This window comes from Microcaecilia unicolor, unplaced genomic scaffold (assembly GCF_901765095.1).
Source record: "Microcaecilia unicolor unplaced genomic scaffold, aMicUni1.1, whole genome shotgun sequence".
In the NCBI taxonomy this organism is placed as follows: domain Eukaryota; kingdom Metazoa; phylum Chordata; class Amphibia; order Gymnophiona; family Siphonopidae; genus Microcaecilia; species Microcaecilia unicolor.
In genome coordinates, this window is record NW_021963242.1 from 121,818 (window position 1) to 145,033 (window position 23,216).

Consider the following 23,216-nt stretch of genomic DNA (forward strand, 5'->3'; position numbering starts at 1 on the left):
ATGTCTCCCCTCAGCCATTTCTTCTCCAAGCTGAAAAGCCCTAGCCTCCTTAGTCTTTCTTCATAGGGAAGTCGTCCCATCTCCGCTATCATTTTAGTCCCCTTTCGCTGCACCTTTTCCAATTCTGCTATATCTTTCTTGATATGCAGCGACCAGAATGTCCTTTTATATAATTTTATATAATTACTTACATCATGGCATAAGCATGTATAAGTATGCAAGGTGATAAGAAAGCATTTATTGGTATGTGCTCCGAATGTATTTATTCCTGCAGGCACAGTTTGAGCAGAGCAGGGGTGGAGTTGCAATGTACGATCATATTTTGTAAAATGTATCAGGCCATGCATAGAGTACATGTACACATTTACTCCTGATTCAGAACAGGTACAAATACATGTTTTGATATTCACCTGCTGTAGGATCTGATCCTGGGAGTCTATTATGTAAAGGTTCTACTGGTGTCCTGATATAGCTTGAGCAAAGCTTTTTAAGCACAAGCAGCAATTATAAAATCAGGGGCCCTTTTACTAAGCTGCACTAATAAATGGACTTGGCTCAGCCTAATGCAGGACTTTGCCATGCGCTAAGCCCATTTCTAGCGCAGTCGTAAAAGAGGCATTTTTTTTCACATTTGTTGAATATCGAGCCATGTGCCAATGTTAACATTAGCGCATGACCATTTTTCAAAAATGAATACGGGAGCACTTACTCCCAGTGGCGTAGCAGGGGCGGCTGCCACCCGGGGCGGATCGCCGCTGCACCCCCCCCCGGGTGCAGACCAACACGACACCCCTCCCACCGGCGTGGACACCCCCCACTGGCATAGCGCCACCCCGATACGGTCCTCACCTGCCTACGAGCTCCATCCATCTGCAGCGCTGCTGTAAAGAAGAAATCGCTTCGTCGGCCATTCCCTCACTCACTGTGTCCCGCCCTCTGACGTAACTTCCTATTTCCTCAAGGGCGAGACACAGTGAGTGAGGGAATGGCCGACGAAGCGATTTCTTCTTTACAGCAGCGCTGCAGATGGATGGAGCTCGTAGGCAGGTGAGGACTGTGTCGGGGGGGGGGGGGGCGCTGCGCCGGGGGGTGTGTGGACGGATGCACCCCCCCACCCATTGACACCCGGGGCGGACCGCCCCCACCGCCCCGCCCTTGCTACGCCACTGCTTACTCCTTCTTATTTAAGGGGTGCTAAGGGATCTCGTGTTATTCATGCATGGAAGAAGTAACTAACTTGTTAGTCTCACTCACACACACAAGGATTGACTCGGGCTGCACATACTGCAGCGGGACATGTTTATCCACTCCTACCCTAGCTGAGGTAATATTTAACCATCTCTCTGACCTCACGCGCAACTTTCTTCAAATCAGTCACCTTACTTTCTAGTTCTTCCTACTTTTTTTACTCATCTATATGTTACAACTTTGCCTTACCCTTCACCACCAATTATAATGTTCTAGTACATATTCCTACTTATAATCGAATGAGAAAAATGCCCAAGTTCCAATCTAAATCGGGAGATGGACGTTTATCTCACAAAAACGAATAACGCGGTATAATCGAATGCCGAACTTGGACGTTTTCAACTGCACTCCATCGCGGAAGCGTACAAAGTTGACGGGGGCGTGTCGGAGGCGTGGTGAAGGCGAGACTGGGGCATGGTTATCACCCGAACAGAGATGGGTGCCTTTCGCCGATAATGGAAAAAAAGTGCTAGGGCACTTTTCCTGGACCCTTTTTTTTCACGAATAAGGCCCCAAAAAGTGCCCTAAATGACCAGATTACCACCAGAGGGAATCGGGGATCACCTCCCCCGACTCCCCCAGTGGTCACTAACCGCCTCCCACCACAAAAAATGATGTTTCACAACTTTTTATTTTCACCCTCAAATGTCATACCCACCTCCTTGGCAGCAGTATGCAAGTCCCTGGAGCAGTTGTTAGGGGGTGCAGTAGACTTCAGGCAGGTGAACTCAGGCCCATCCCCCCCTACCTGTTACAATTGTGCTGCTTAATGCTTAGTCGTCCAACCTCCCAAACCCACTGTACCCACATGTAGGTGCCCCCCTTCACCCCTTAGAACTATAGTAATGGTGTAGACTTGTGGGCAGTGGGTTTTGAGGGGGATTTGGGGGGCTGAACACACAAGGGAAGGGTGCTATGCACCTGGGAGCTCTTTTACCTTTTTTTTGTTTTTGTAAAAGTGCCCCCTAGGGTGCCCGGTTGGTGTCCTGGCATGTGAGGGGGACCAGTGCACTACGAATCCTGGCCCCTCCCACAAACAAATGCCTTAGATTTATTCGTTTTTGAGCTCGGCGCTTTCATTTTCCATTATCGCTGAAAAACAAAAACGCCCAGCTCACAAATTGTCGAATAAAACCTGGACGTCTATTTTTTTCAAAAATACGGTTCGGTCCGCCCCTTCACGGACCCATTCTCGGAGATAAACGCCCATGGAGATAGACGTTTTTGTTCGATTATGCCCCTCATTATGTTGTCATTGCAAGTAGTATACCATGCCATACTTTGTATTGTTGTTCGAATATTTTTACTGCTCTAATTGCCTCTTGCTCATGTTTGATCTGTTCTTACTGTACAACGCCATGAGTGAATTCCTTCAAAAAGGCGGTAAATAAATCCTAGTAAATAAACAATAAATAAACCAGTTAGCCTGGCGATAATTTGTGTTTTTTTGCCAGGTACTTGTGACCTGGCTTGGCCACTGTTTGGAAAGCAGGATACTGGGCTAGATGGACCATTGGTTTGACTCAGTATGGCTACTCTTATGTTCTTATGCTATGTTGATTTGGAGCATCTACCTGGTCTGTAGGGGCCAGATCTCTTACTGGTTGGTGGGGGATCAAATACTTATTTCCCTCTGCAGAATGCAAATAAATTCATATACTTTCCACAATGTGATTTTCCGGATTTAATTTGTGATGTGCTATCTCTCACTGTTACCAATAACCTACCCTTCAATTATGGGCTGCTCATGTCTTTGTCAGTGGGCAAACTTACAAAATCAGCAAGGGATCAAATACTTATTTCCCCCACTGTAAGCATTGCCATACTGGGCCAGACTGAAGGTCCTTGAAGCCCAGTATCCTGTTTCCAACAGTGGCCAATCCAGGTCACAAATACATGGCAAGATCCCAGAACAGCAAAACAGAAATAAGCAATGGATTTTTCCCCCAAGTTCATCTTAATAATGGGTTATGGACTTTTCTTTTAGCACACTAGGGGGTTCTTTTACTAAAGCAAGCTAGCGTTTTTCAGCGTGCGATAAAAATAAGTGTGCGCTGCTAGAGACGACCATATATTTGCATGGGCATTTCTAGTATTTAGCGCACGCTAAAACCACTACCGCTCCTTAGTAAAAGACCCCCCCCCCCCCCTAGCTGAATAGGGCTTCCATGCCCATTCTCCGCCTCTGGCACTCTCCCTCCAGAAAGTAATTAAATAAATACTGAATGCATAGCGTGCACAGATGGCAAAACTAACACAAAACACGTTAGCCTGTCTTGCATTAGGCCATTTTTCCTGCGATAAGTACAAGTAGAAATAAAGAGCACAGGGAAATTAAGGGAATCAAACTGTTCTAATGGGATGTTGTACCACGTCACTATCAGATATCTTTGTTTTGCTTGCTGCAGATGCCCAGTATATAACCTGCAGGATGCAGAACTGCAGTGAAGCTGGGAGAAGTCGTCCGTTTCCAGGCTACATTGACTCCAACTCTCTGATAGTCCAGGATGATTACGTGTTTGTTCAGGTATGGAAGTCCACCTGTGTTCATTTGTTCCAAATGTATTCCTCTGTTGTTTTTTTTTTTAAGACACATGATTGAGCATTTCAATTGTACCTCTCATGTGGCCTAGCCAGTGCATTTTTTCTAACGAAAACGGTGCCGGTACTCAAATTCCAGGCCACCCTTCAGAGGAGGGGTGATCATTGAGGGACTCAACCCACTATAGCCAGCCCCCCTGCAACCAGTCACAGAATCTATGACAAGGCAGAATTGGTGTGTAGAGCCTGAGCTCTTTCATTAAAACCTGGGGACCATGGGTCAATTTTAGCAGATGATAGAAAAGTTGCCGGTACTCAGTACCTCCAAGTACCCCCACAAAAAAGCCCTGGGCCTATCTGGATGTTTAAATTCCAAGTCTTTAAATGTTGGATCCTTATTCTGGAGAGAGAATGAAAGAAAATGCTAATATGCCTCGGAATGTCTTTACTGCGTATGTGAAGGTTGACTCTATACTTGAGCATATTCTTTATGCAACATTTGCACGCATGAATGTACAGAATACCAGCATTTTCATGGTTAAGTGTACACTTATGTGCAGCAAAGTTACTATCATATTTTTATGTACCGTATTTTTCGGACTATAAATCGCACTTTTTTCCCCCAAAATTTGGGAGGAAAATGGGGGGTGCGTCTTATAGTCCGAAGGTAGCGTTTTTGAATATCGCCGAGACCGTCAGAAAGCAGTGAGGAGCACGGAGAGCAGCGCGATGGGCAGGAAAGAGGGGGCTCTTTCCTGCCCCGACGTCACTAGACCGCCAGGGAACATGGAATCGTGTAAGTACGGGACGGCGGTCCAAAACTCAGACAAGACGCACCGGAGCACCTAGGTTTTAGAGGAGGGAAAAAGGAAAATTTTATTTTTCCTATTTCCCTCCTCTAAAACCTAGGTGCGTCTTATGGTCCGGTGCGTCTTATAGTCCGAAAAATACGGTATATAAGACCAAATTCTATAAATGGCAGCTAAAAAATCAGCACGGATAAAAACATTCTTAGCGCTATTCTATAAACCTTGTCTAAAATTAGGCACGGTTTATAGAATATGCATAGCGTTTGTCCCCACAACTAAAGTTTAGGTGTGACCATTTACACCAACAAAAACCTGGTATACATGCCCACCCTAATTTAGGCACAGATCGGGCGCATTCTATAAAATTGCACATAATTTTTAGGTGGCCGTGACCAGAAGGATGCTACATAACATAGTAACATAGTAGATGATGGCAGAAAAAGACATGCACGGTACATCCAGTCTGCCCAACAAGATAAACTCATATGTGCTACTTTTTGTGTATAACCTACCTTGATTTGTACCTGTCCACTTCAGGGCACAGCCCGTATAAGTCTGCCCAGCACTATCCCCGCCTCCCAACCACCAGCCCCGCCTCCCACCACCGGCTCTGGCACAGACCGTATAAGTCTGCCCAGCATTATCCCCGCCTCCCAACCACCAGCCCCGCCTCCCACCACCGGCTCTGGCACAGACCGTATAAGTCTGCCCAGCATTATCCCCGCCTCCCAACCACCAGCCCCGCCTCCCACCACCGGCTCTGGCACAGACCGTATGTCTGCCCAGCACTATCCCCGCCTCCCAACCACCAGCCCCGCCTCCCACCACCAGCTCTGCCACCCAATCTCGGTTAAGTTCCTGAGGATCCATTCCTTCTGAACAGGATTCCTTTATGTTTATCCCACGCATGTTTGAATTCCGTTACCATTTTCATTTCCACATAGAGAGGGGTATAACCAGCAGAAGAAAGGAGGTGTTGATGCCCCTTTACAAATCATTAATGAGGCCCTACTTTGAGTATTGTGTTCAGTTTTGGAGGCCGTGTCTTGCTAAGAATGTGAAAAGACTTGAAGTGGTTCAAAGAAAAACTACAAAAATGGTATGGAATTTGTGTTTCAAGGCATATGCTGACCTAAAAATGTATACCCTGGAGGGAAGGAGAAACAGGGGTGATATGATGTAGACGTTCAAATATTTGAAGGTATTAATCCGCAATCAAACCTTTTTCTGAGATGGGAAGGCAGTAGAACTAGAGGACATGAATTAAGGTTGAAAGGGGGCGGACTTAGGAATGATGTCAGGAAGTATTTTTTTCACCAAGAGGGTGGCAGATACCTGGAGTGCCCTCCTGTGGGAGGTGGTGGAGGTGAAAATGGTAACGGAATTCAAAAATGCATGGGATAAACACAAAGGAATCCTGTTGAGAAGGAATGGATCCACAGAAGCTTAGCAGAGAAATGTCTTTGTAGTAAGTGAACCAGTTGTCATATGGCCATTTCGGGGGGGGGGGGGGGGGGGGAGCACTTACCGCTACCCATTGAGGTGGCAGTAAGGTCTCCAGCGCTAACCCAGGTAAGCACTGGCGCTACAAAATAGAAACTATTTTTGTAGTGCCAGAAGTGGCACACACTTGGGGGTGGAAACTGCTGCTGGGATCCTGTGATAGTTCCAGATTGGTGAGTGGCAAGTGTGTTACATGTGCGCCAGCCCTTTAGTGAAAGGGCCCCTTAGTTAAAAAGCCTCTATATCAGGGGTGTAGCCAGACTTCGGTGGGAGGAGAGTCCAGAGCCCGAGGTGAGGAGGCACATTTTAGCCCCCCCCCCCCCCCCGGTGCCGCTGACCCCACCTGCCATTGCCGCCCCCCCCCCCCTGCCGCCTCCATTACGAACAACAACTTTGGCCCCCCCCCCTGCCGACGACCCTCTCGACCCCCCTCCCACCACCAACCCTCTCCCGCCGCCACCGTCACCTACCTTTGCTGGCGAGGGACCCCAACCCCTGCCAGCCGAGGTCCTCTTCTTCCGGCTCAAGGCTTCGTTCTGTTTCTGTGAGTCTGACGTCCTGCATGTACAATGTGCAGGACGTCAGACTCAGAAACTGAACGAAGCCTTGCGCCGGAAGAAAAGGACCTCGGCTGGCGGGGGTTGGGGTCCCCCGCCAGCAAAGGTAGGCAATGGCGGGTTGGCGGCAGGAGGTGGGGTGGAGAGGGTCGTCGTGGCCCCCATGTAGCTACACCACTGCTCTATATGTTTGCACAATGAGATCCATTAAGGGAATGACCTCTGAACAGAGACATGTAAGCAAGGTTATAATCAGTAAAGTACTACAACACTTTCCATCACACTATAGCTCAAATGCCTTTTCTGAAAAGTATCCCTTTTTCCCTTTTCAAAACTAATCTTAGCAAGTAAGAAAGATTAGAGCAAGTGCTGGGTAATGGCTGGGGATCCGGACCTTCCCCTCCTATCTTTAAAGGTTGCTGCTTCAGAAGCTGTTGACCCCAATAACAGTTCTGAACAAGCCTGAGCTGTTTCAGATGTGGACGATGGCTGTCTGTATTGCCGCAAAAGAAATTGCAGATGTGCCTCATGCTGAATAGGCCAAGCAAGTGACGGAATGACAACCTGTCCCTGGGGACAATACCAATTTCTTTCTTTCAATTTGTCTCCGAGAAATCAAAATGAAATGCCTGCAGCAGGCCTTTAAAGCCCTACGGACACTCGGCTTGGTTTTTGCTCACTAAAGGCAGAATTAGAAACAGGTTAAAGATTCATGAAAAATAGAGGGGGAACAGCAGACTGTCACTTGAAATAACCAGCAGTTTTGAATCAATAATAAAAAAATGAGCTTACCTATGGGCCTTTTACAAAGCGGCGGGAAGCCCAACGCGGGCTTACCGCTCGCTAAAAAGGAAGTACCGACGGGCTACCGCAGCAGCCCCGCAGTATTTCCCACCCCCAGCGTACCATCATATCCGGCACTATAAAAATATATTTATTTTTGCAGCTACAGGGTCTAGTGTGGGAGCCCTTACCGCCACCTCAGTGGGTGGCGGTAAGGGCTCCCCCCCCTGAAATGGCCACATAGCAAATGCTTTACTTGCTGCACTGCCATTTCCTACAGAAAAGAAGCACTACCCTTTTACCAGCTGTGGTAAAAGACTCCCATCAAAAACACTCACCGACAGTGGTGTAGGAAGGGCGGGGCAGTGGGGGCGGTCCGCCCCGGGTGCACACTGCTGGAGGGTGCAGAGAGCAGCTGCGCGCCTGTTGGCTCTGCTGGCTCCCTGCTCCCTCTGCCATGGAACAGGTTACTTCCTGTTCCGGGGCAGAGGGAGCAGGGAGACAGCGGAGCCGACAGGCGCGCAGCTGCTCTCTGCACCCTCCAACAGCCAAGAATGCACCCCGGGGGGGGAGGGGGCTTGATGTGCCGGGGAGGGGGTGTCATTGCGGTGGGGGGGGGTGTTGTGCTGGGGGACAGACGCCACTGCACCTGGGGGGGGAGTGTGCAGCGGTGATCCGCCCTGGGTGGCAGCCGACCTAGGATCGCCACTGCGCACCGATACCAGTGCAGGCCCCCTTTTGCCACAGCTTGGTAAAAGGGGCCCTATGTATCTTGCCTTTAGGATATGTTTATTGTGATGAAATATATGGCCAAATAATTCTGGATGGTTGTATTTAAAGAGGCTGATATTCAAACCGCGGGAGGTAGACGGGATGCATCCCACCGTCAACGCTGAGCCTGGATATTCAATGCTGGACTGTTTTTGGTGACTGGCATTGAATATCCAGTCCTATTTCGACCTAACCAACTTCCGAAAATCGCTAAAAAACAACCTGTTTAATAAGGCATACTACAATGCTACATCCTAAACACCAGACAACGAAACTTACACCAGACCTGACAAAACCGAACTCTTTATACGTTGATTGCATCAGGTACTTCGACACGAATGAACTTTAACGTACCACCTCTTTATTTCTCTTCCCGAAAATGAATTCTCTATACTTGACTGCTTAATCTACTCTATCACCTATGATCTGTAATGCAATACCAACTTGTATTTCTCATGCCGGGAATGGTGATCGCCATCAAGGAACAATGTAAGCCACATTGAGCCTGCAAATAGGTGGGAAAATGTGGGGTACAAATGCAACAAATAAATAAATAAAAAATCCAGGTGTTTTTTGGCAAGTTTAAATTTAACTGGCCAAGCCGATATTCAGCGCTGACCAGTTAAGTTTAAACCAGCCAAAGACAGGCCTGCTATTTCAGTGGCCTGATGTGGCTGCTAAACGTAGCTGGCGATGCGCCAAATATTAGCAGATAGCTGGTTATATCGAACAATATAACCAGTTATCTGCTAAGCACTAAACAGCAATATTCAGCGGGAGATAACTGGCTGCCCACTGCTGAATTTTGCCCAATAGCTAGTTAAGCACCATTTACCGTATTTTTCGGACTATAAGACGCACTTTTTTCCCCCCAAATTTGGGAGGAAAATGGGGGGTGCGTCTTATAGTCCGAAGGTAGATTTGGCTGGCTGGCTGGCTGGCTGGCAGGCCGCCCGCCCTCCGAGTTCCGGATCGCCGTCAGGGTTACCTCCTTCCCCCCCCCCCCCCCCCCCGGCCCTGTCACCACTTCTCCCTACTCACGCGATCTTCCCTGGTGGTCTAGTGACGTCGGGGCAGGAAAGAGCCTCCTCTTTCCTGCCCAGCGCGCTGCTCTCCATCCTCCTGTATGCAGCCTGACGGTCTCGGCGAGATTCAAAATGGCCGCCGAGACTTCAATTCTTATGGTCCGGTGCGTCTTATAGTCCGAAAAATACGGTAACCAGCCAGGAGACATTCCTGGCTGGTTAAATGGTTTAAAATATTAAGCGTAAAAAGTTTAATTATTATAAATTTATTAGGGGCCTTGTTACTAAAGCGTAGCACTAAATGCTTCATGTCCTATTGAATACCTATGAGCCACATGACACTTAGCTCATGCTAATGTCCATTAGTGTGCACTCAGCTCTAGTGAAATAGCCCCTAAATGGTGAATTCATCAAAGATTTAGCACGCGCTAAATACATTAGCGCACCTTAGTAAAAGGTATTAATCCGCAATAAACATTTTCCAGAGACGGGAAGGCAGTAGAACTAGAGGACATGAATTAAGGTTGAAGGGAGGTCGACTCAGGAATATTGTCAGGAAGTATTTTTTCACCGGGAGGGTGGTAGATCTCTGGAATGCCCTCCCGCGGGAGGTGGCGGAGATGCAAAGATCCAAAGAAGCTTAGCGGAGATTAGGTAGGAAGGCCAGTACAGGGCAGACTTCTACAGACTGTGCCCTGTTTGAGGATGAATAGGTTTGGATGGGTGGGGTAGACTTTTTCAGGGGCTTTGACAACAATTTCAGAAATTTTAGAACAAGGCCAGTGCTGGGCAGACATCTATGGTCTATGTGCTAAAAATGGCAAGGATAAATCAAGATCAGGAATACATATTATTCACAATATTATGTAAGCCACGTTGACCCTGCAAATATGTGGGAAAATGTGAGATACAAATGTAACAAATAAATAAATAAATATGATGTATCACATCATACCATATGTAATGATTTTATCTTGTTGGGCAGACTGGATGGACCGTACAGGTCTTTATCTACTGTCATCTACTATGTTACCATGTTATGTTTTAGTTAGTGGGTATGTGCCATTTGTTGATAACTTTGTGTACCCATTAATTTTATACCATAAGTGAACTTTTTATTGTGACTGTAATTTATTAATTGACCCTAGTTCCTTATACTGTATGGGCAAATATTGTCATGACTCAGTTGATGTGATCCTTTTGGTCGCAGTGATTTACAATTTATTATTATTATTATTATTATATATCCAGAAGCTTAGGAATTATCATGGTATCTTCATAAAATGTAGCTTGAACCATGAAAAACTGTCTTCTGTAAGAGTGCTGTTGTCAAATCTTGAAAGGTTCTAGGACTGAGCGATTTTGGTCCTTGATCTATTGTGTGGACATTTTAAAACTATTTACTCATCAGGACGCAGGCATTTTGCACCGAAACATGGCCCGTGTCAGGTTTATGAATAAAGGACCAGTGTTTATCCCAACCTTGACGGCCCTTAGCGCTGTTTTGTTCACTGCTTCGTGATTCTGTGCTTTGACCCTCTCTGCGTTGCTCTGTTGTCAAGTCTGAAATTATAGAAAATGAAAATTGAAAACAGCGCACGTACAGAAAACAGCTTTCTTTAAGCTACATTTTATGTTAAATCTTAAAAATTCAGATTTGACAAGAGCGGACATACAGACAGTAAACCTTGAAATTATTATTATTATTAATAATAATAATACAATTATTTTTCACTGTTACATCATTTGTAAACAAATTACAAAAGTAACATTCAAATAGTCACCTAAAAAGAAACATTACATTATACACCACCCCAAACAAACTTAACTCACCCCATTCCCCACCCCCCACCCCACCCCAACCCAGTACAAATTCCCGTTTCCCATAGAAGCCTAGAAATAACACCATTGGGAAACATAACTAATTATCATAGACTTTATGAAATAATCACAGCTTCAGCCTAATAAAATTGCAGATCTATGGCAAGTTTAACGATTTCTGGTAGTTTTTCTTGAGGTAGGTGTTTTGTGGGTAGAACTTTTAATTTCCTTTGAAATCCACGGTTGCTTCATGCTCGGGTTCCTTTAAGGTCCTCTGCTTTATGAATTGTCTTGCTAATAATCATCATCATTATGATAAAGGCAATTTTTTGATATTGCAGTTAACTTCGGGAGGAAGGCCTCATTACTACGTATCATACAGGAGAGAGTCTTTTGCACAGATGAAGCTGCCTAAGTACTCCCTGCCGAAGGTTTGTATTGCTTGGTGTATATTAAATAATATATTTCCAGGAACCAGGCCTGCTGTTTTCCCAGATGGTAGTGCTACCTAGTGGTAACATTAAAAAGAGAGCATTTCAGATTCAGAGTGGTTTTTATTTCCGTTATAAAATCGTTCCTGATGGGTTCAATTGCTTATCTGAGCAAAGTCAATTAGGCTGCACACACACACACTCACACAAACGAAAATGAATGATCAGTGTGAGAATTAGTTGAATGTTGTTTTTCTTATTTTGTCAGGGCTGCTCAGGAAAACCAAACGGCTCTAATTAGAGATCGATACATATACAGACACTAAGACTGTAGAAAGATCAAACCAGCCGTGGAAGATGGTTAGGTGGGATGTCACTAGGCAAGGCCTTTTTACCTCAGGTCAACCAGAAACGGTTAATCCAGGCCTGAGTTTGTCCCATCCTAGGCCTGAAGTTACCATTCAACTTTCCCCCCAAAACTGCACACAACAGGGCAAAATCAAGACGGAATCAGCCTGTCCTGTTCAACCTGGCTTGTTATTGCTCACCTAGGGGGTCTTTTACTAAAGCTTAGCTTGAGTTATCTGCAGCTGGGCCCATTTTATTCCTATAGACCCTGCTGCAGATAACTCGAGCTAAGCTTTAGTAAAAGACACCCCTACTGATTAATATTCAACAGTGCAGCGGCGTAGCAAAAGCGGGGCGGTGGGGGCGGTCCGCCCCGGGTGCACGCCGCTGGAGGGGTGCAGAGAGCAGCCGCGTGGCTCTCGCCTCCGCTGCTTCCCTGCTCCCTCTGCCCCGGAACAGGTTACTTCCTGTTCCGGTGCAGAGGGAACAGGGAGCCAGCGGAGCCGAGAGCCGCGCGGCTGCTCTTAGCAGCCAAGAATCCACCCCGGGGGGGGGGGGGGGGGGTGTCATTGCAGTAGAGGGGGGTGTCGTGCTGCACCCAGGGGTGGGGGGGGTGCGCATCGGCGATCCGCCCCGGGTGGCAGCCGACCTAGGAACGTCACTGCAACAGTGTATTTTGTTCTTTTTAAATTTTTGTTTGCTATGGTAAGCAAAAAGAAAATCTAGCACAGAGAAACTCGATTGTTTTTTTGCTTCCCAAGAGACCGTTCACTAAGAACCTGCAAAATTTAATTGAATAATGAACCAAGTAGCACTGATAATTGGGCCCTAACTATCAATTATCGGTGCTAATTGACATTAATTAAAATATAAATGCATAAATGTACACAGATGGCTTGGCGCATAAAATTCACGCGTGAATGCAAAAAGGGGGTGTGGCAAAGAGAATGGCATGGATTGATCAAGAGCATACACAGAATTTATGCACGCTATTAAAGAATAAAGGGGATCCGTGCATAATTTAGTCACGGGGATTTACACCAGGGTTTTGTTGGTGTAAATGGTCACACCTAAAAGTAGTCTCAGTTCCCGGCATTAAGGGCTATTTTTTGGTGTTGATTTTTAGGCGCCATTTATCGACTTTAGTCCCAAATGTATTCTTCATCATTATTGGATCTTAATTAGAAGACTCCTTTCTTTACCAGCCTTGTTCCACTGTGGGCTAGATTCTATAGTTTATAGAATATGCTGACGCGGCATTCTTTTGACTAAAATTTAGGCACACCCATTTAGGCCAGCTAAAACCAGGTCTAAGTCCCTGCACCTAAGTTAGGCGCAGATCAGGTGTATTCCATAATAGTGTCCATAGTTTTTTGAAATTCCCACACCCATGGCCATGACCCCCTTGTGGACTGAATGCATTAGAATTTATGCGCCCAGACAGTTGTGTGTGTACATTGTAATTAAAGCCAATTAGTGACCTTAATTGGCTATTAAGTACCAATTATTGGTGCTGATTGGCTTGTTAATAAATTATGTGGTACACTCAATTTGGCCACGAGGTCAAATTAGCGAGCACAAGTTAAGGTGCCATATGTAGAATTTGGGGGTTTGTATATTGTTTTTGCATTCTTAGATTGTGAATTAGAGAAATTGTAATTTTAGACAGCCATATATTTGAGACTGATGGGTACCACAGAAATATGAACAGCCACATCAGGCAACACATATCCTTTTCCTTTTAACTTGTTTTCTATTATAGCTCTGCACCATGTCACATTATAGCTGGTTGTGCTGTTTTCATGGATCAGGATGGTGCCAACTTGAAGCTTTGAGAATTACGTTCACAAGCAAAATATTTTGCAAGGGCTTTTTTAAAAACTTTTTTATATACCATTCAGGTAGAGGAGGCATTTTTTCTGGCCCTGGAAGACTTTTTACTAAAATGCATTGAGTTTTGCAATTAATGTGGTATTTTCCTGCACATCAACTGCAAATCTAACACAAAACGTTTCAACATTTTATTTTATATTTTTTCTGTAAATCGTGTACTAAAGTTGTCGTTAGTGCATCTATGTTAGGCAGTTAGCATGTGTTAGAGCCAGTGCCGGCCCTAGGGAAGATGCTGCCTGAGGCAGAGCTAAGATGCCCCCCCCCCCCCAGGCTGAAATGCCACCCCCCCCCCTCCATTCATGGCATTTACCTGTTTCATCACGTTCCAAACCCAGCAGCGGCAGCAATTCCCATATGCTGCCCTTCCGCCGGCACCCGCATCTTCCCTTTACTGCGGCTGCCTGAGCCTCTAAGGAAACAGGAAGTTACATCAGAGAGGCGGCTGCAGTAAAGGGATGAGGCGGGTGCCAGCTGCAGGGCAGCATATGGGAATCGCTGCCGGGTTTGGAATGTGACAAAACAGGTAAATGCCATGAACGGAGTGGCCACTCCCCGAAGAGTGGAGAGATGCCGCCCCTGAAGAGTGCTGCCTGAGGCCCCAGCCTCAGGTGGCCTAATGGTCGAGCTGCCCCTGGTTAGTGCACACAACCTAATTGCTTAACAAGCCAAACAGTGCCGATAATTGGTACTTAACATTTAGCGGCACTAATTAGCTTTAATTAGAATTTACACGCACAATTTTCTAGGCTTATTCTGTAAATTCTGATGTGAACAATCAAAAAGTGGGCATAGCCATGGGTTTGGAATGGGCGAGTTGTGGGCATTTAAAAAAAAAGTTATGTGCAGTATTATGGAATACTTCTGATCTATGCTTAACTTAGGTGAGGGTATTTAGGCCTGGTTTTAGGTGGCCTAAATGGGTGCTCCTAAATTTTTGTCGCAAGAATGGCGCATGAGTATATTTTATGAACTATGCTAATTGCATAGTTTTTCAGTGCTGATTTTTAAGGCGCCATTTATAGAATTTGGCCCGAACTGGCTAAATCATTCACACTCACTCTCCGTCCATACACGCCCCCTTCCCCAAAAAATATTTTTGAAAAATAACTAATATGTGGTTTAGTATGCAGAAACAGGACAAATATTGTAAAATGCTTTACTAACTTTCTGCAGTTGCCCGTTTTCACACATTAAATCCGGATTCTGTATATGGTGCTAAATTTGGTTGTGCTCAAGCTGTCTTCCGACACAAATCGAACTGCTTTCCGTCGCAGGGCCAGCCAAAGTTCAAGGGGGCGAGTTGGCAATGTACTGAAGGCGGGACGGGGGTGTGGTTAACAGATGGCCAGCCTTGGCCGATAATGGAAAAAAGAAGGTCGGCCCTGACGAGTATTTGGCCTACTTGGTCCCTTTTTGTTCACGACCAAGCCTCAAAAAGGTGCCCAAACTGACCAGATGACCACCGGAGGGAATCTAGGATCACCTCCCCTTACTCCCCCAGTGGTCACCAACCCCTTCCCACCCAAAAAAAAAATTAAAACACATTTTTTTGCCAGCCTCTATGCCAGCCTCAAATGTCATACCCAGCTCCATCACAGCAAGGAGCCCTCTCCTCCTTCCAGTGCTCTGGTGATCTTTCTTCAGCTTTACACACCTGAGCCCCCGCTGCCATCCAGACTGGCTATGTTGATCCCCCCCACTGCCGCAGATAGTGGAGGGGGGGGGGGGGAATTTTCCAGTACCATGCTTGATTTTAAAAATAAATTATTACTAACAATAGTTCTGCAAGTTCAATTTTCAATTCTATCAGTACCCTGGGATGAATACCATCCAGTTCAGGTGATTTGCTACTCTTCAGTTTGTCAAATTGTGCCATTACATCTTCCAGGTTTATAGAGAATTAATTCAGTTTCTCCGACTCATCAGCTTTGAATACCATTTCTAGCTCCAGTATCTCTCCCAAATCTTCCTCGGTGAAGACCAAAGCAAACAATTCATTTAATCTCTCCACTTTGGCTTTGTCTTCCCTGAGTGCTCCTTTTATCCCTCAGTAATCTAGTGGTCCAACTAATTCTTTTACTGGCTTCTTGCTTTTTGCAGCACCAGACCAGCCCCCTTGTACTGACTAGACTATGAAAATCCCTCTTCATTCCCACAATACAACTGGGTACTGCATTCTCAAAACAGTTTTTAGAAAAACAAAACTCTAAGCAATAATCTAATACATTAGATTTTCTCCACCCTGAAGACAAATCATAAAAGAGGGTAAACTAGCTTCCCAATTGGTGGGAAACTCACTGTTCAATTACTTGGTCCACGACATTCGGAAAAATCAATGGAAGAGCTCTCATGTTGTCTGACTTTGGAGAAAAAAATCTGGTACTTCTGTGCTCCTTAATCTTCCAATTCTTTCTGGAAAGCTGTAGGGGGCAGTATATTAGCATTTGGAATGATTCATTGTAGCAACTCCCATAGAGATGCTGTATTCCCCAAATATGTTTTCTATAAAACACACATCTTCTTGATAAGGATTCAGTGGTCCTTCTCTCTCTCTCTCTCTCTCTCTCTCTCTCTCTCTCCACAAGAATGCTCCAAGAATACTTTTCTATTATTTATTTATTTAACACATTTATACCCCACATTTTCCCACTAGTTGCAGGCTCAATGTGGCTTACACATTAACAAGGGTAGGCTATAGTTCAATATAATATCATTAAACAATGTCATAGTATAAAAATAATCGTAAACGTAACGTCTAAAACAACAAAGATAATAAAAGATCATGGAAAAACATTAAGGGTCCATAAATTTTGCTGAACAAATAAGAAATAAACTAATTAACATCCGGATGGTACGCCTTCTTGAACAGGGTGGTCTTCAATAATTTCCTGTAGATTAAGTGATTCTGAGTTGATTTTAAGAGTTTAGGCAGTGCATTCCATAGCTGAGTACCTATGAAGGAGAAGCTTGATGCGTAGGTAGATTTGTATTTGAGGCCATTGCAATCTGGATAATGTAACATCAAATAGGATCAGGAAAGACTGGAACTATTTCTGGGTGGTAGATCTATTAGGTTTAGCATGTATCCTGGAACATCACCATAAATAATCCTGTGAATCAAGGTGCAAATCTTAAAGGCAATACGTTCCTTGATGGGAAGCCAGTGTAATTTTTCTCGGAGGGGCTTGGCAGATTCGAATTTAGATTTTCCAAAGATCAGTCTCGCTGCTGTATTCTGTGCCGTCATAATAACTTATCTGGTCATGTAACCCTCAAGACACAATCACATCCTCTCTTTGATAGTCTTCATCCTTCTTGAATTCTCATAGGGGGTCTTGTACTAAGCGGTGGTAATCCGAACACTGGCTTACCGCTCGGTAATCGGGAACTACTTCTGGGCTACTGCAGCAGCCCAGCAGTAGTTCCCACCCCCAGTACATGTCATTTCCAGCACTATAAAAATAGTTAAAATTTTTGTAGCACCGGTGTTTACCCAGCAGTAAACGAGCAGTGCCCGCGCTGCCTGGCTACCACCAAGTTAGCGCGGGAGCCCTTACCGCCACCTCAATGGGTGGCAGTAAGTGCTCTCCCTGAACTGGCTGTGTGGCAAGTGGTACACTTGCCACGGAGCAATTTCTTTAAAAAAAACCAGCCTTTTACCCGCTACGGTAAAAGGGGACCTCAATGTGCATCAAAAACACTAGCGCAGGCCCCCTTTTACTGCTGCTTAGTAAAAGGGGCCCATGGTTCTGTCAGAGTTCAGTTGGGTAACAAAACCCCAGTCGAACTCATTAGACAGTGAGAATGGAAAATACAATCGTGCAGAGAAACAGAAAATCTGTCGTCATATTTTTCTCTTTAGAAAGACACCAAGGGGCCCTTTTACTAATCCACATAGAGGGGAATAATCGAACGGCGCCGGCGAAATTGATGGCCGACCATCTTCAGGTCCGGCGCCATAAGCGGGTGGAGCCAAGCGTATTTTCGAAATATGCTTAGCGCCGGCCAAATCGCTCGCCAGGTTTAGAATAGGATCGCCGGGTTTAGATGAGATGACCGGCTCTGATTTTCAGCCATAATGGAAACCGGACCTGGCCATCTCAAACCCGGCAAAACGCAAGGCATTTGGCCGTGGAAGGAGCCAGCATTTGTAGTGCACTGGCCCCCCTGACATGCCAGGACACCAACAGGGCACCCTAGGGGGCACTTAAAAAAATCTTTAAAAAAAATCAAAATTAGCTTCTAGGTGCATAGCACCCTTTCCTTGTGTGCTGAGCCCCCCAAATCCCCCCCAAACCCACTGCCTTCACGTCTACACCATTACCATAGCTCTAAGGGGTGAAGGGGGGCACCTACATGTGGGTACAGTGGGTTTTGGGGTTTTTTGGAGGGCTCAACATTAACCACCACAAGTGCAACAGGTAGGGGGGATGGGCCTGGGTCCACCTGCCTGATATGCAGTGCACCCACTAAAAACTGCTCCAGGGACATGCATACTGCTGTCAGGGAGCTGGGTATGACATTTGAGGATGGCATACAGGCTGGCAAAAATGTTTTAATTTTTGTGTGTGTGTGGAAGGGGGTTGGTGACCGCTTGGGGAGTAAGGGGAGGTGATCCCCGCTTCCCTCCGGTGGTCATCTGGTCAGTTTGGGCTCTTTTTAGGGACTTGGTCCTAAAAATACATGAACCAAGTCCGCCCAGCGAAATACTCGTTCGAGCCGGCGGGTTTTTTTTCATAATAAGGTGAAGCCGGCCATCTCGTGACCCCGCCCCACTCCACCCCCTTTCCCGCCTTCGCTACCCTACCAACACGCCCCCTTGAAGGTTGGCTGGCGCCGCAAAGAAAAAGCAATTGGGGCCGGCCAAAATCGGCTTTCGATAATACCGATTTGGCCAGGATTGAGAGATCGCCGGTGATCTCCCGATTTGTGTCGGAAGATCGCCGGCGATCCCTTTTGAAAATAAGCCTGATAGGTGCCTACATGCGCCCAACATGCACCAATTCGGAAATACCGCCCGGCTACTACGTGGCCGGGGCAGTAATTTCATTTTTTATGCTTGTCCACTACGCGTGCCGGAAAAAATATATATTTTTCGGCACTCGGCACTAACTGAACTATAATTGGCAGTGTATGCGTGCTGACGATTACCACCCAGCTAACGTGTGAGAACTTACTGCTAAGTCAATTGGTGGTGGTAAGGTCTCAGTCCAAAAATGGACACGCACCAATTTTTATTTTACCACAACGTCCATTTTCACCCCCCCCCCCCCAAAGGCCTTTTTTGCAGGTGCGCTGAAAAATGGACCTGCGCATCCAATGCCTGTGTCTACACCAGCACAGGCCATTTTTCAACGCAACTTAGTAAAAGGACCCTCCAAGAAACTCTGACAGCAGAGCAGAAATAAGCTGAACCAGCAACAGAATCAGATGAATTTGAGCCTAATTAACGTTCAGTGGAAATTTTCAAATTTACCACAAAAACAGTGAGGGGAATTCACGGAATATTTCCCTGACAAATCTAGGGAAAAGCTTGAGCGGATGTGGATTTACTCATTGGGGTCCTTTTACTAAGATGCGCTAACGGATTAGCTGGCGCTCAATGTTTTTACTAAACCGTGCTTGTGATTTCCGGCGTGGCAATGCTGACAAAATCCATTCACTTTGAATGGGCTTCCTTGGCATTGCCGCCTGGGAATCACTAGCGTGGTGTGGTAAAAGACACCCTCAATCTTTTAGCATACCTTGGTAAAAAGGACCTGTTTGTGAACTGGCAAATCCCTTTAAAAAGTGAAAGCAGTTTGCAATCTATGTTGAAGGTTTTGCTTTAAAAAAAAGTTCAGCAAACTGATTAGGGTGAACTTGTGAAAGTCTTGCAGGGTTGCCTAATTAGTTTGGGAAGGTGTTTTGCAAAGTTAGTATGGCTTTGCTAATGAGCAAGGGCATATGCGAAGATATTAGCCTCCCTGCTCTTTGGTGGATTGCTTTGCTTGCACAGCCCAATGCATGAACTTGTCAACTTAGGGCTTATAATAATTGTGCACAAGGCTGTCGGCTGAGCCATGGAAATATTTCAGCAACCTTCGGTATTTAAGCTTTAGCTCATCCTGCTGTGCTCACCTGGGTCTCAGCATCCCCAGCTGAGCAGAGAGAACAGTGAAAGATCCTTGTAGAATATGATTATAAAAAAAATTTGTAATGTCCAGGTTATATATTATCTAGCATCTATTAGTTCTGTTTGCTAAAATGTATGCAGTGTGCCAAAGAGAACCAGAATGTAGCCCAACCAAGCTAGAAAGTCAGAAACAGCCTGGGATCAGCAATGGAAATTGATGAAAGTTTGATGAAGCATGACTTCAGAGCAGATTGTATCGGTTTCTAATTATAGCACCATTTCTTGACAATGTGTCACCAACACTTTGCCTGCAGCATGCCTTGGGAATCCCACAGCCCTGTACTGAACACGTGTACTGTGAGTTGGCTGTGATTATTTTCAGGAAGCACAGTGGGGTGCCTACAGCAGGCCTTCAGTCCAACCTCTAAATAATTGGTTCAAAGAAATCTATTACATTTGGAGAGTGAGTTATGCACAGCAAAAAAAAAAAACCCAAAAAGTATAATAACCAAGTGAATGCAAACGTTCATGTTCATGCATTCTTATCCCCTACAAAAGGATTTATTTTTCCCAGCTATCTTTGTATATCTACCAGAATGGAAAGATATTACTGTGTGGTAGTTTATTAAATTGGTACGCCTTTGTTTTTCTTGTTGCTGTTATTGTTGCTTTACTGGGCTGGAGAGTTGACCTGGGGTTGAACTTGGGGATTATAAGCAAAAGATTGAGCACAGATACTCTTTTAATGGGATCTGAGGAACATTACAGATAATTCTGTTACTTGATGGCTGTTATGTGCTATTGATTGGACATTAAAGAAAATGGTGAGCGCACAGGGCAAGGACAATGGGAGAGAAATTTGCATTAACGCTGCTTTTGACCAGGTGCACTGTAGATAAGAACAGTACTTATATTATTTATCGCTTTCATTGCCACTGCGCTTATGGTAAATTCAAAGGAGATTTCAAATATTAACTAATAATGAATAAATAATCCCCAGATTCAAAAGGAATGGCAGTGTGTTACAATTGTATTACTGAAGAACAAGGTTCAGATGCATAGGCTCTGAGGACGCCTATCAAAGCAGTTTTTTAAGAATATGACACATAGATCATGATGGCATATAAAGACCATAGAGATTATCTGGTCTGCCCAGCCGCACATTCAGTGGGTGCTTATTAAAATTGAATAAAGCATTGTGTTATTCAAAGAGGCAGGTAGTTAAAAAGGCTCTTTCTGCTTGGATTCACTTTCATCTCTATTGGTTGTAGCGTATTGAGGGACGTTGATTCCTGGAGAGACTGTTCACTCGAGCAGGGCCTATGTGCTTTATTGTTTTTACCGTTAAGATTTCGATATATCGAACCTTTTTGAAGACAGATGAGTTTTTGTTTCTTAACCGGCGGGAACAAGTTGCCAATTCCAATGATCTGTGATTCACAGGAGGACTTTCATGTGGCAATCCCTGCTCCGTGTACTGTGATATACAGTAGGAACCAGCAGGTGGCACCCTAGCGCAATGACAATTTTAAAAGTGAGCATTTTCAAAGAAAAAGTTACTTTGCCATTGAAGTACCTTTAAGTGAAGCAGTCAGGGGTCCTCTTTCTGACTCTTCACTTTTTTTTTTTTAAATGCTCCATTTCTGTGTGGAAAATATAGTGTCCATGTCATTCCAGGCAAAGTTTATTCTGCCTTAAAGTTCCTGGGACTTTTTGGATTTTCCTTGGCTCTGCTGGATGTTTGTCTAAGTTTTCCCAGTGAACTGGCAGAGAAATTAACAATTCTGACCTGGCTGAAACCAGATTAACTGGTTCACAGGAATCCATATCAAATCTGCATAATATGAACTCCCACCAATCCACTCAGACATTGGTGCAGATTTGCTGGTTGGAGAAATTATGCATAAGATTCTTTTTTTAGGTCAGAACCATACCCCTCCCCTGCACCTCCCCCCACACACTTTGCTTGCCTCTATTTCCAACAAAGGGAGCAAGCTGTCCCCAAAATACAGTCACCTGTAAAGGCACAGTAGAACAAATTCTATAACTTAGGCCCCACAGCTCCTAAGAACCTTTCTGTGATAGCAGCATAGCGAGAAAATTGAAGTGGGACGTACACGTGGGTGGAGCAGGGGCGGGGCTTCCATTTATGTGTGTAACTTATAGAATACTGTATGTTACCTGCATTTTTACCATATTTAGGCACTTGTATGCAGGGGCATAGCCAGAGTTCGGCGCGAGGGGGGTCCAGAGCCTGAGGTGAGGGGGCACATTTTAGCCCCCCCCCCCGCCATTGCTGACCCCCCCTCTGCCGCCACCAACTTTGACCCCTCCGGCCGATGACCCTCTCAACCCCCCCTCCCGTGCCAACCCTCCCCTGCTGCCGCCGTCGCCTACCTTGTGGGAGACCCCAATCCCCGCCAGCCGAGGTCTTCTGGCGCAAGGCTTCGTTCTGTTTCTGAGTCTGACGTCCTGCACATACAATGTGCAGGATGTCAGACTCAGAAACAGAATGAAGCCTTGCGCCGGAGGAAGAGGACCTTGGCTGGCGGGGGTTGGGGTCCCCCACCAGCAAAGGTAGCCCACGGCGACGGTAGCGGGTGGGAGGGTTGGCGGCAGGGAGGGTCCAGGAGCAAATCTACGGGGGCCCAGGCCGCTGCCTGGGTTAGCGTGGGATCCCTTATTGCCACCTCAGTAGGTAACTATAGTAACATAGTAGATGACGGCAGAAAAAGACCTGCATGGTCCATCCACTCTGCCCAACAAGATGAACTAATATGTGCTACTTTTTGTGTATACCCTACTTTGATTTGTATCTGCCATTTTCAGGGCACAGACCGTAGAAGTCTGCCCAGCACTAGCCCCGCCTCCCAACCACCAGCCCTGCTTCCTACCACCGGTGTTCCCCGTCACATAGCCATGTGTGCCTGGGGTCTTTTTACCCGCTGCAGTAAAAAGGGCCCTGGGATTGGGAAAAACAGTCAGTGCAGGGCCCTTTTTCCCGCAGCTTGGTAAAAGGACCCCTTAATATTGAAATTAAAATCCAGAACCACAAAAATGACGTTTCAAAGATTTGCTAGATTATCATGATCCTATTTAACATGCTTGTTCTCCTTGCACGGCCCTCCCCCCCCCCCCCCCCAAAAAAAAGAAGGAAATAATTTATTGATGTAGCAAATAAATTATTCATATACTTATGCATATGATTACCATATGCTTAACAGAAAGTCAGATTGAAAAAATGAAATCGCGTAGTACATGTTATGGAAGTAAATGTGTTATTTCATATTCATAGAAAAATTAAGTCCTTTCTAAACAAGCACCTTAATTAAGGATTTATTTTTCCAACCCTTTGACAGGTTTCCAATACA

The 23,216-nt window shown here is 45.5% G+C and overlaps 1 protein-coding gene across 1 annotated transcript in view; it reads left to right on the plus strand.

Annotated features, from left to right (window-relative positions):
* Positions 1–23,216, plus strand: part of LOC115459102 (VPS10 domain-containing receptor SorCS1-like) — a gene marked incomplete at both ends in the record, with an annotated part of 299,388 nt that overhangs the window by 119,258 nt on the left and 156,914 nt on the right. The window contains 2 exon segments of the mRNA XM_030188967.1: positions 3,657–3,775; positions 11,400–11,489. Coding sequence (XP_030044827.1) covers positions 3,657–3,775; positions 11,400–11,489 — 209 coding nt within the window.